This window comes from Daucus carota, chromosome 9, assembly GCF_001625215.2.
Source record: "Daucus carota subsp. sativus chromosome 9, DH1 v3.0, whole genome shotgun sequence".
NCBI classification, from domain to species: Eukaryota; Viridiplantae; Streptophyta; class Magnoliopsida; order Apiales; family Apiaceae; genus Daucus; species Daucus carota.
The window spans coordinates 252,545-265,224 of NC_030389.2; the positions used below are offsets into that span (position 1 = coordinate 252,545).

At 35.5% G+C, this 12,680-nt stretch overlaps 1 protein-coding gene and 1 long non-coding RNA gene across 2 annotated transcripts; both read left to right on the top strand.

Annotated features, from left to right (window-relative positions):
• Nucleotides 1–3,804: 3,804 nt before the first annotated feature.
• On the top strand, nucleotides 3,805–5,157 carry LOC108195085 (uncharacterized). The gene is made up of 3 exons (XM_017362018.1): nucleotides 3,805–4,135; nucleotides 4,218–4,391; nucleotides 4,730–5,157. Exons 1-3 carry the CDS (start codon nucleotides 3,805–3,807, stop codon nucleotides 5,155–5,157), a joined length of 933 nt encoding a protein of 310 aa, XP_017217507.1.
• A 1,342-nt stretch (nucleotides 5,158–6,499) lies between these two features.
• On the top strand, nucleotides 6,500–9,106 carry LOC108195606 (uncharacterized). Its single transcript, XR_010287510.1, has 3 exons — nucleotides 6,500–6,628; nucleotides 6,749–7,694; nucleotides 8,725–9,106. It is a non-coding gene; the product is annotated as an uncharacterized LOC108195606 (long non-coding RNA).
• Nucleotides 9,107–12,680: the final 3,574 nt, after the last annotated feature.

Sequence of the window (12,680 nt, forward strand, 5' to 3'; positions counted from 1 at the left end):
ATTTTAATATTTTAGATGTGTACTCGTTTGTTCAGGGTGAGGTTGGCTAAAAGTGTAAATTAGGAAGAGTTTGAGGGGCAAAAATTAATTTATCCATGTGAGTGAATGAATGTAGACTTCAAAGTTGAATACCTATATAATTACTTATCAATAATATAAAATAATGAATCTTGACGAGTATTTAGATAAATTTATTTTTAGTGTCAACTCCAAAAGCAATCTCTATATTTGTTCTCTTAAAATTATTTTAATAACAAATTTGACAGAGAGAATGAGAGAGAGAAAAAAAAGACAAAGAAAAAAGGAGAGAGATGATTACTTTATTCATAAATATTAAATAGGTAATGGCCACGGGATACTTATAAATAGGTAATGGCTAGGAGATTTGAGGTTATACTAGTGATTTATGTAACCATTAAGAGAGTGTTGGAGTACTTTTTTTTAGTACATTATCTAAATGTGAGTTTAGGAGAAAGTTTAGGTAACCTATACGACTTGCTCTCAGCACACTTGTGTCTGCCTGAGTTGGTTCCCATTAAATTAAATGAAAATTTGTACTCCCTCCGTCCTTTTTTAGTTGTCACATTTTTATTTTTGTTTGTCAAATTGAATTACTCTTTCATTATTTTAAAAAAAACTGAAAATTACATCTTAAAGTCGATTAAAGATTATTTCTGATGGCAAATTTTTTTTTATTTTTTAAATTGATAAATTATTAATAAATTGCAGTCAAACTTTGATCAATTCGATCGGCATAAAATCAAATGGACAACTAAAATGCGACCGAGGAATACACAACTATGAGAAGAACTCCAGATGCGAGAGGTGTACGATGGCCTTACAATTAGGAAAATAGTAGTAAGCCTCATTTGTTTGGGCAATATGTTGGCAATATGTTGAGATGGTTGTGTAACGAATTGTGGAGTCTGTTCAATGTTATTTTATTTTTAGAATGTTTGCTATTTACAACACTATCATAATCTGCATTATATATTCTATCTTATATTACTATTTAAAAAAGAGAAGTCTATAAAATAAATTTATTTAATTTTTTTTTAAATTTTTGTATCTTTTTTGAAGATAGATTACGTATTTTTTTTTCAGTGATTAATTTTTGGAAGAGATGTACATCTTATAAAATATTTAGGGAAGTAATGCGATTAGTATTTATTGAGACGACCACTATAAATTATATTTTATATAGATAAGATATTGTTTTTGGTAATATTTCATACATAATAATTAATATGGTGATCTGTTTTAATATTTTTTGTTTTAATTTAGTATTCTTCGAAATGGATGTCTTTCATTATAATAAATTAGTTTGAAATAACATATTTTCAAATAATAAATTCGTTTAGATAATTATAGTAACATATATTAGTTAATATACCTCTTTTATTGAACTTGGGAAAAATTAATATTGCAAATTTATCAATAATAATGATTTAAAATATTGTTGACAGAATTTTGAAATAATTTTAAAACATATCGGAATTCAGATGGATAGTATTAGAGCATCTCCAATGGGGGTGCTAAAAGAGGTGCCAAAATGTCATGTGGCATGACATGGCATAACAATCTTTTTGGCTACCCATTGGAGTGATAGGGGTGCCAAGCAAAGTTGCCAATTTTTGGCACCCTTTGGCACTCTCTCAAAATGGAAAAAATTCATTTATTGTCATAAAAGCCTATAATATCCTATCTAATTTTAGATAAACAAAATTATAGTATTTTGACAACTTTAATTGCCAACCATTTGAGTGAATATTGATAAGAGGGGTGCCAAAAGTAACTTAAAAGAAAGAGAAAATAAAATATTGATATTTTTGATGAATAAGCATGTTTAGCAACTTTGGTTGGCACCTCACATTGGAGATGCTCTTACGAAGAAGGTTAGTAATGCATATGGAATACGTGCATGTGTTCAAAGATTCTGATGCATTTATAGTAGATGGTCTAGTGCATAGTGTAATGCTGCTAAAGATTGTGCGGAATAACTAAGTTGATGATGCTATCTTTGTTTGTAGTGCTGGATGTAGCTTGTTTTTGGACTTCCTCAATTCACCCTCTGTTTCTTTGAGTTGTTTGGGTTGTCTTTGTTGCTGGTCGAGGGCTGTTCCGTCTGGCTGTTGAGTTTATGCCGATACACGGTATAATCTTTGTAACCGCGGACAGTGTTATATTCATTAATCTTGACATCAAACACGCAACGCTTTCCAATTATGTTCTTAATGACAGGGGTATTTCTGCAATGTTTGTGCCCTGCAAACAGTACCAGAGTTAGCGGTCTTGAAATTATATGGCTCATATGAATGCGCTTGTTTTTAAATTTTGGGTCACCTCTGGAAACTCGTCGATAATTTTGTCCACTGGTATGCCGACGATCTGTTCGGCCTCTTTATTGAGGGTGAAAGTTGTTTGGGCATTCGAGTCTTCCACTCGGACGGTAAGCCTGAACCTGTATTAAGTTGATGAGTTTTCCTTATTTTTGATGGTACTGTGAATGCAAATATAGTTGATATTAATGTTAAAGGATGATTGCAAGTCAAGTACCGTAACTTGAAATCTTGGGCCTCCTTAGAGCAGAATGTGCAGTAATAATTCCCCTCAGTAGTAGTCTGCACTTTGCGTGCGCATCGTGGGCAGCAATTGTAGTACCATCCCTCGCCTTCCACAACCGCCACTATTGTGGCCTCGCATGTCCGGCGTAGAACCTACAATTTAAGTTTGAGGTTTTTTTTTTTTTTTTTTGCATCGTTAAGTGTTTGGCTAATAAAGAGATGTGGTGTGATTGTTTGGTTGTCAACTTTTAAATGCTGTTAGTTTTGTGGCATTCCCAAATGCATGGCACTGTGTATAAAAACTAATCCAAGGTGAGCTTGTGTTGAGCTTTGTGGTAGTAAAAATATTAGACGAAGTGGGTGTTTTTTGAGGAAGTGTAGATTATGTGTTCAGGGCACTCTTACGCGGTGGCAGCTGACAGTTTAGCTTCCAGTATGTCCCTAATATTTGACTCACCAGCAGTTGTGTTTTCCGACAGTACAAAATGAATTGGCATTGGTCTTGGAATTCCTTTTCCCTGGTTGGCATTTGCCTCTGATATAACTTGTCGGAGGGATTGAAGTGGTGCGTAATCTATGTTGAAGTAAGTCTTTGTGGCATCAGTGCTGCACAAAAGCACATTTTCTACGTGAAATTAAACGAAAAGTTAAGGTTTTAGTTTTTAAGTTCCATTGCTGCGTGCATGAGTGTGGAATCCACTTTTCATAAGAGTTTTACTTTATTAATCATAGTAATTTGATTGGGTTTGTTATATGTATAGCCCTTTGTTTTCGTATGAAAATTTGATGTCGTCCTTAGAACGTAGGACCTGACGCATAAATTCTTTTATAATTAAATTGTAAAGAGTAAATATATCCCTTGTTTCACAAACAGCTGAAGATGCAAGTGGGTTTATAATCCTCACAGATACAAATATAGTTCTTGTACCGAAGAAGAAGAACCCTCAATTCATGACAGACCTCAGACCCATCTCTCTTTGCAATGTTGTATATAAAATTGCGGCCAAGGTCATGGCAAATAGACTGAAAGAAGTGATTGACAAGGTAATCTCGGAAACTCAAAGTGCTTTCATCCCAGGGCGTTTAATCTCTGAAAACATCATGATATCATTTGAAATCATGCACTACATGAAGAGAAAGACTCAAGGCAAAACGGGTTGGATGGCTCTTAAGCTTGACATGCATGAGCAAGGCCTATGATCGCGTAGAATGATCCTATTTAAGGGCAACTTTATCGAAAATGGGATTCAATGTGACGATGGTGAATATTCTAATGAGTTGTGTGACGTCTGCTAGATACAAAATAACTCACGCAGGAAGAGAATTTGGAGATATTATTCCTGAAAGAGGCCTTCGACAGGGCGATCCGCTGTCATCTTACTTGTTACTAGTTTGTATGGAAGGCCTAACTTCTATAATAAAGGAATATGAAAGGAAAGGTTTGATTACGGGTATAAAGGTAGCCAGAGGTGCCCCTACTGTAACCCACATGTTCTTCGCCGACGACAGTTACATCTTCTGTAAAGCTACTAAGGAAGACGCTGAACATGTAATGAATATCTTAAGCACATGTGAAACTGCATCTGGTCAAAAGCTTAATGTCGAGAAATCGAGCGTATTTTTGCGTATTTTTCAGTCGTAATGTCGTTGCAGACACAAAAAAGGAGGTTTTGGATATCCTTAAGTTCCATGAGGCTGATGATTCCAGTCATTACTTAGGTCTTCCTAACAGCCTGGGTAGAAAGAAATCAGCTCTGTTGGGTTACTTGAAAGAAAAAGTTCAACAAAGGGTTCAGCCGTGGGATGGGAAGCTGTTAAATAAAGGAGGTAAGGAAATTTTAATAAAAACAGTGGCTCAAGCGATGCCAAACTACGCTATGAGCGTTTTCCTTCTTCCGATCGAGATGTGTAGGGACATGGAACAAATGATGTGCAAGTTTTGGTGGAAAACAAATCCGAAGAAGTCAAAAGGTATTCACTGGATAAGCTGGGACAAACTGTGCAAATCAAATATGTACGGAGGTCTGGGATTTCGCCATTTAATTTGCATGATTTTAATGTGTCTTTATTGGGCAAATAGGGTTGGAGACTTATGACAAACCCTCACAGCTTAGTTGCAAGGATCTATAAAGCTCGTTACTATCCACAAAGTAACTTTTTATCAGCTAAGATTGGTGGAAGTCCCAGCTATATTTGGAGAAGCATTTTAGAGGCTCAACAGATGCTTAAACAAGGGATGGCCTGTCGTCTGGGTACGGGTGATCTTATAAGCATTACCGAAGATCCATGGCTTCCAGATGTCGAAAACCCTTTCATTCAAACAATACATCCGGCCATACAAAATGCAAAAGTATCTTCTGTAATGGTCTCGGGAGAAAACAAATGGGATGAAGATCTCCTCGAAGATATCTTTGATGAAAGGGACATTAACCTTATCTTATCTATCCCTCTGCAGAATAATTCTCCAGATAGTTGGTATTGGAAGTACGCAAAGTGTGGTGGTTACTCAGTGAAAACAGCATACAGGAGGATCCAGGATAGCAAGCCAGGCCAAAATTCATCAGTAAATCCATGCTTCTGGAAGAATCTTTAGACGATGAAAGTGCCTCCAAAAGTCAAGCATTTTATGTGGAGAGCTGCAACTGACTGCCTTCCCACTAAAGTAATGCTTCGTACAAAACGGGTGGAGGTAAATATTTTGTGTCCTCTTTGCAACTCAGACCCAGAATCCACTAGTCATGTGCTCCTCCACTGCTCATTTGCTAAATCATGTTGGGATAGAATCGGTGGCCTTCCAGGAAATAATGAAGGGGACTCTTTCTCAGATTGGGTTCTAAACAACTTTGATAGCTGGGATGTTGCAAAGCGCCAGAAAAATGCTATGTTGTGCTGGTCAATATGGAAGGCACGAAACGAGTTAGTGTGGAACCAACGCGGTACGGAGATAGTTGACGTCGTAGAATCGGCAAATATGGTCCTTAGACAATGGCAATCTGCTCAAGACAAACAGTTCGACAACTTCTTAGGTTTCATGACCAAGGAGGATGGCGAAGAGCACTGGTCCCTTCCATCTGAAAATAAGTCTAAGGTGAACACTGATGCTGCGATTTTTCAATCCTCCAACTGCTACAGTTTTGCTTTCGTTGCCAGAAACCATGCAGGAGATCTGATTGAAGCACGCTCAAGTTGTAAACAAGGTAGTATGACTCCTGAAAGTGCAGAAGCGATGGGGATTAGGGAGGCCCTGAGTTGGATAAAAGAGCAGCATATGTGTGATGTGACGATCGAATCAGATTGCCTGGTTGCAATACAGGCAATAAGAAGCTCTTCCCTTCTCATGTCATATTTCGGTAGGCTTATAGCAGAATGCAAAAATCTGCTTTCGGAGTTGAAAAACAGAGGAGTTTTCTTAAAATTTGTTAAGCGGTTTGCGAACCACGTAGCTCACTATTTAGCGAGGTATAGTAGTTCTATTGCTGATCGTAGGTGGTGGATGAGTAATGCTCATTCAGAGTTCCTTCATGTACTGAAGAACGATTTGAGGAATTAATGAATTCTATTTCTTCCGGCAAAAAAAAAAAAAACTAATGCCAATGTATATAATAATTTCATCATTTGGTAATGCTACTTCAATCTTTATATTTCTATGAAGTTAGCTTTGGAGTAGCCATGGTATTATTAATTGACTTTGTGTTTAGGATCTGACATAAACTTGCAACGACAGAGTGATGGACAACACAAATATTCAAGGAGAAGTGCCACTGCAACTCTTCAGTATTACTCAATTACAAACTGTGTACGTGAAAAAACTCCTCTATGTATTCATGTATTATATATATTGGAATATCTCTATTTATTGTTAAACAAACATACATGAATTACGGATAACAAACTGCTCTTTCTTTTCTCTCTTTTTTTTTTTGTAACAGAATACTAAGAAATAACCATCTTAATGGAACCATTGACGTCGGATCTAGCTTCAGCAACCAACTCCAGCTTGTAGATTTGCAGAGCAATAACATATCAGCCCCAGTGCAACGAGCCGGAGACAATTCTGAGATAATGTAGGCCATTTGATCTTATTCTAGGCCAATTTTGCAGGGCTTTTTTGGTAAATCCTAGTTTAGCATTTTTATCATTAAATTTGTTATAACATTGTTGTAACTTGTGCTTCTCTTTTGTAGACTTATCGGCAACCCTTATTGTGAGAGTGGAGGGACTGAAAAATACTGTACCCTACCTCAGCAGTCTAACTCTTCGTCCTATTCAACGGAGACAAATAACTGTGTGCCTGCTCTGTGTAGTTCAGATCAAAGATCCAGCCCTAACTGTATATGTGCATATCCATACCAGGGACATTTGTATTTTAAAGCTCCTTCCTTCTCCAACCTAGAAGATCCAAGTTTCTATACATCTCTTCAGTCATCCATGATGTCATTTTTTCAGTCCACTAGACTCCCTGTGGATTCAGTTTCCTTGAGTGATCCAACAAAAAATCTGGATGATTACCTTGTAATCACCTTGGAAGTTTTCCCATTAGGGAAAGATCGCTTTAACCGTACAGGAATTTCTTCTTTAGGGTTTGTGTTTAGCAACCAAACTTTTAAGCCGAATAAAACTGTTTATGGGACTTACTACTTCAATGCTGATAACTATGGCATGTTTACCTCAGGTAAGTAATGTTTTGACACAGACACTAAAAGAAGTTGGTCATACTATGTTAAACTGGATCTTTTGACTCTGCGATGTGTGATGGACTTGTCCAGATGTAACCAGGAGGACAAGCAAGTCATCTAGTACCGGCATTGCAATTGGAGCTGCAGCTGGTGGTTGTGTACTGGTGCTACTGTTACTTCTTGCAGGAATTTATGCTTTTCGTGAAAAGAAAAGAGCTAAAAGAGCTACTCAACTAAGCAATTCTTTTGATAAGATCATAAATGAGCAAATGTAGTAATTCAGCCCTAAATTACGACTTAACATCAAAAGCTTGCAGGTTCTTGGGACTCTAACAGTAGCAGCACTGGCGGTCCTCAATTGAAAGGAGCAAGATGTTTCTCATATGAAGATCTTATGAAATGCACTAACAACTTCTCCGAGGCTAATGCTATTGGATCTGGTGGTTATGGGAAGGTTAGCTGGAATATATAATACCTATATTCTTATCAAATTCTGCTGTGGTTGTAAGTAATTTGACAGAGACTATTTCATAGTTCTTCCGGAGTTAGGCCACTTGCCCTGTGCCGGCAGACAATTACAGTTGAATTTGCCTTTTATCACTATGCATATATATTGAGATGTTACAATATATTGCTATGAAATTACTGAAACAGGTTTTGATAATTTTCGAACTCCTCAAGCACCTATGCATAAGTAACGAATAATTTGTGAATTCTCTTGAACCTGTTGGAATTATGATTCAAAATTGTAACTGAAATATTAATTAGTTGATAATGTTTTAATGCCTCTTTAATTAGATAAGATTTGTAACTCCATAAACTTATTATGTGACACTAATCGTGCTAATGTGATTTTTGTGAGCTCTATATAAAAAACTTTTTGATTAATAAAATTATAAGCTTCCATGTCTCTCCTATAAGCTTCCACCTAATATATTAGAGCATCTCCAAGAGCCTCCTTGTTGGCTCCTAAATATAATATAAAAAATGTGGCTCTTAGTAATTTAGGACAAAGTTAAGAGTGTAAACTCCAACAATACTCTCTACATCTCTTCTCTATTTCATATTTTATTCATATATTGGGCTCCACTATAACAAAAGAGAGGGAAAGATGGAGGTTGATTGGAGGGAAGGATTTTTTTATTGTGAAAAAATAACTTAGGAGCCATGTGGTGGCTCTTAACTTTGAGGAGAGAGGAGAGAGAAACAAGAGGCTCTTAAGATTTAAGAGCCACTTAAGAGTCTCTTGGAGCAACATTTTGCTTCTCCCTCCTCAAATCTCAAGTTAGGAGCCTAAATAAAGAGCCTTTTGGAGATGCTCTTATATCTATCTCCCTCTTGTATCTTAAAAACCAACAGAACCTGCTACATCTTCTAAATTTTCTGAATATAAAACTGTGTTGTATAAATTGACCTTGATTTGAACAAATCCCCAGAAAATTTTATTTACTGTTATAATTCTATCTTAGTCTTGATATTTGTAGGTATATAGAGGATCTCTTCCCGGTGGGATGCTGGTTGCAATTAAAAGAGCAGATCAACAATCTATGCAAGGCGGCCATGAGTTTAAAACTGAGATTGAGCTTCTCTCAGCCTCATGGGTTTTTGTTTTGAGCAAGGTGAACAGATGTAGGGCTGTAAATACGGACTATCCGGAGTCTTGGCTTATATCCGGCTGGAAAATAATACATGTCTCATATCCGTTTTGAAAATGATCCAAATCTGGCGGAAAAATTAAGCCTGTATAATATATGATCCCAGATACGAGCACACCTATGCCCGCTCAGATTCGGTCTCATATAATTTTTCATAATAGGATCCTACCCGAATACCCGAAAATGATCGACGATTCATATTCGATTCGAACTCATATACATATTATATTTTAAATCCATCATATTTATAAGTAAATAGTCATCATTTTATAAAATTTTAATATCTTATTAAGTTTATATCTTCATAAAATATGATTTATTTCATGTGATCATACTTATTATCTTCATATATATTTAATAAATGATATATATCAACATATAACTATAAGTTTTAATTTAAAATTATTATATTTTATAATATTAAGTTTACTTAGACTAAATGATAATTATTTGAATAAATGAAACGATAATGATATTTAATGTTAGTGGATCATATCTGGCTCATAGTCGATGGATCATAAACTATCCGGTTAAAAAATAGAAAATACGATACTGGATCATATTCGGTTCAGATCCGAATCACATATATCCGGGATCGGTTTATTTCCGAATAAACTGATCCCGGAACCAAATCTAGACAAGCTAAAAATAATATGATCCTATACTTGAGCAAAGGGTAACCGGTATCGCTCGGATCATTTTACAGCCGTAGATGCTGGTGTATGAGTATATTGCAAACGGAACTCTGAAAGAAAGGCTCTCAGGTACATGAGCTTATCAAATATTTTACTTGCATTCCTTATTGTATAAGTGCCTTCAAATTCCTTCCTCTGGGCTCATATCCTATACTGATGGACTAGATGCTTACAAATAGAGAGCTAGTTAGCATTTAGTTACATATCTTTCTCAAGTTCAGGCTCGGCAAGAAATCTGTGTAGAAGTTCAGGACTTTTAAGGGAAGTCTGTGATTAGGTTATAACAAATTTACATCCGAGTTCTGATACCGTAATTATCTTATTCACTTTTAAGGGAAGTCTGGGATCAGGTAGGACTGGCATAGACGACTTCGAGTAGCTCTGGGAGCAGCCAAAGGCTTACAATATCTGCATGACCTAGCCAACCCTCCGATCATACATAGGGACATCAAATCAAATAATATCTTGTTAGATGAACGCCTGAACGCAAAAGTTGCTGATTTTGGCCTTTCCAAGCCAATGGCTACCGCTCAAGAGGCCATGTCACTACTCAAGTCAAAGGAACAATGGTTAGTTAAGCTTCACCACATCTTTACTCTGCCACAATTGTTAAGTACTAATTTAGAACTCTTCCAAGTAAGTCATACTTGATTCAATACCAGTTTTATCTTCCTCTTTGAAAATTTGATTTACATTATATTCTAATACTGTTTCTGAGTTTTTGAACTAAAAGGTTGAAGTATGCACATCGCTAGAATCTTCAAATTCCAGGTACACAATCTGCTAGATAGTATATTTCAGGTACACAAAGTGCAAGCTTGTGATAGTTCAGGTACACAACCTGCAATTCACTCTATTTTTAAAATATTGCTTGTTTTTTATCAGCAAGTCCATAGATTTTATTCTAATAATTTACTGTTAGGCCTCATTTGTTAACGAGTGAACGAGACAGATATAGCTGGACGAGAAAAAGGTTAGCTATTCAGATTGTTTGTTGCTGTCGTAAATCAACTGAACGACTGGAAAATTCGCTGGACGAAAAAGGCTACATAACTTCGCTGGATGGTTCATATACCTTGCTTGTGTAAGTGTGTTGATGAATATGTGTGCTAATTTAACATATATTTGCTTTATATAATAACTTCTTATATTATAATATATTTATGATTATAAAATTAATAAAATAAATAGTTAATTTTAATTAAGAATATTTGAATCTTATAAAATAGTGGCTTATATATTAACACATCGATTATTATTTTAAAAGAAATGCATTTATTATTATATAGAGATAATTGATAAGAAATTTGTATTGTAAATTTTTTTCATGTTAATTTAATGAATTATCAATTATAAATCTTGTTTTCTAATAAAAATAATTATTAAATAAATTTAATATATAATTTTAAGTCATTCAGATTTAATTTAACAAATGATTCAAAAATACAATCATCCAGATATTTACTCATTCAGAATTTCATTCATCCAGAAAATATTATCCAGATTTAACAAATGACTCCTTAAAGAGTTAACTTGGCGTTGTCTTGTATCCTTAGACTATCAAGTAAGAACGTGGTGTCGATGATTTTCCAATCATTCCACACCGTCGTGTTTCCACCAGGGGGCAAAGCAGGAACGAGACCAAATTATTCAGTTACAACTTTCATGTTGCCTGTGTCTAAATTTTGGCAACCAAATTTGTTCAATCTGAGTAAAGAATGATTAAAATGATTGCGAAACAAAATAATCTTTGATTCATTTATACTGTGATTGCTAATCTCTGCATGTAAAGTGTTTGGAATTGAACAATGCATGTGTAACATCTATTTATCTGTCACGCAAACTTAGGGAACTGCTGCTGAATTCATGAGCATGCAAGAGATATAACAATAACAGATTGTTGACACCCAAGCTTAGCAAAAATTATCTCTGCACTCGATTTTACCCAATCCCCAGCATAATCGACATGACTATATCTTGGCTCAACTAAAGATATCCACACTCTTTTCATCAAGTCTTATCCCAAAAGGCCAAAACGCAAGCAACAAAAACACTATACTGTACATGCATTTGGAGTTGCAAGACAGCTGCGCACGGAGGTACCAAATTAAGGATAATCTCAACCTTCACCACTTGAAAGCGAAACGCTAGTTACAAGAAGAAGCCTGCTAAGGTATGTCTGTAGCTTGTATACAAGAAGAGGCTTGCTTGTTCATGAAATGGTCTTATATCATCTTCAATAATAGCATGCATAAATTTATTTTATGAGTAAAATTCACCACCAAGAAGCAGGGGCGTAGCTACAGCCACGCTTGAGGGGTCACTTGAACCCATAAAATATTTTACTTTATCTATATAATTATTATTAAAATAAATTTTGAACTCATATTAAAAATTGGTTTGACCCTGGTTCTCACTCTGAACAAAAAAAACAGCAAAGTAGTAAAACCCAGTTGCAAATCTTAATCTTCAATGACACTTTATAATATACACCCTAGTCCCCTCTAAAGCACTAGTCACTAACCCATTTATTAAAATATAACTCTCTCTATCTATTTTGTACTCACAGCCGCTCCAAGCCTCCACCTCCGCTACTTTACTCATTTACTCTTGCTGGTTGCCGTCGCTCATATGTTACTCAGTCCCATGAGGTTCTTTACATTAATTTTTAGCACACATTTTAAGGTTTTTATAAAGTATACTTACATAATACATTTTTTTTTAAAAAAAAATTCACGTTTAAATTTTTATTCAAAAAAAGAAAAAATTAAAAATACGTTATGCTTTACAAGAGGCCCAAAATGCATGCAAACGGTGTACGTAAACAATCTGGCGGAACGAAGAGAATATAATATTTTGACCCCAGTTTATGAATTTTCAGGCTACGCCCCTGCCAAGAAGACAAGACATCTGAAAATTTTGAAAACTTAAAACAAACAAGACCAGATAATATATAGAACCCTCGAAAAAAAACCCGAGACCATACAAAAATATTTGTAGCTGAATGAAATTGGTCAGACCCAAGTTCACAGCAGGTGGAACTGTATGCTGAACCAAAAGCACAAACTCGTATGAAGGATCTGGCTGCAA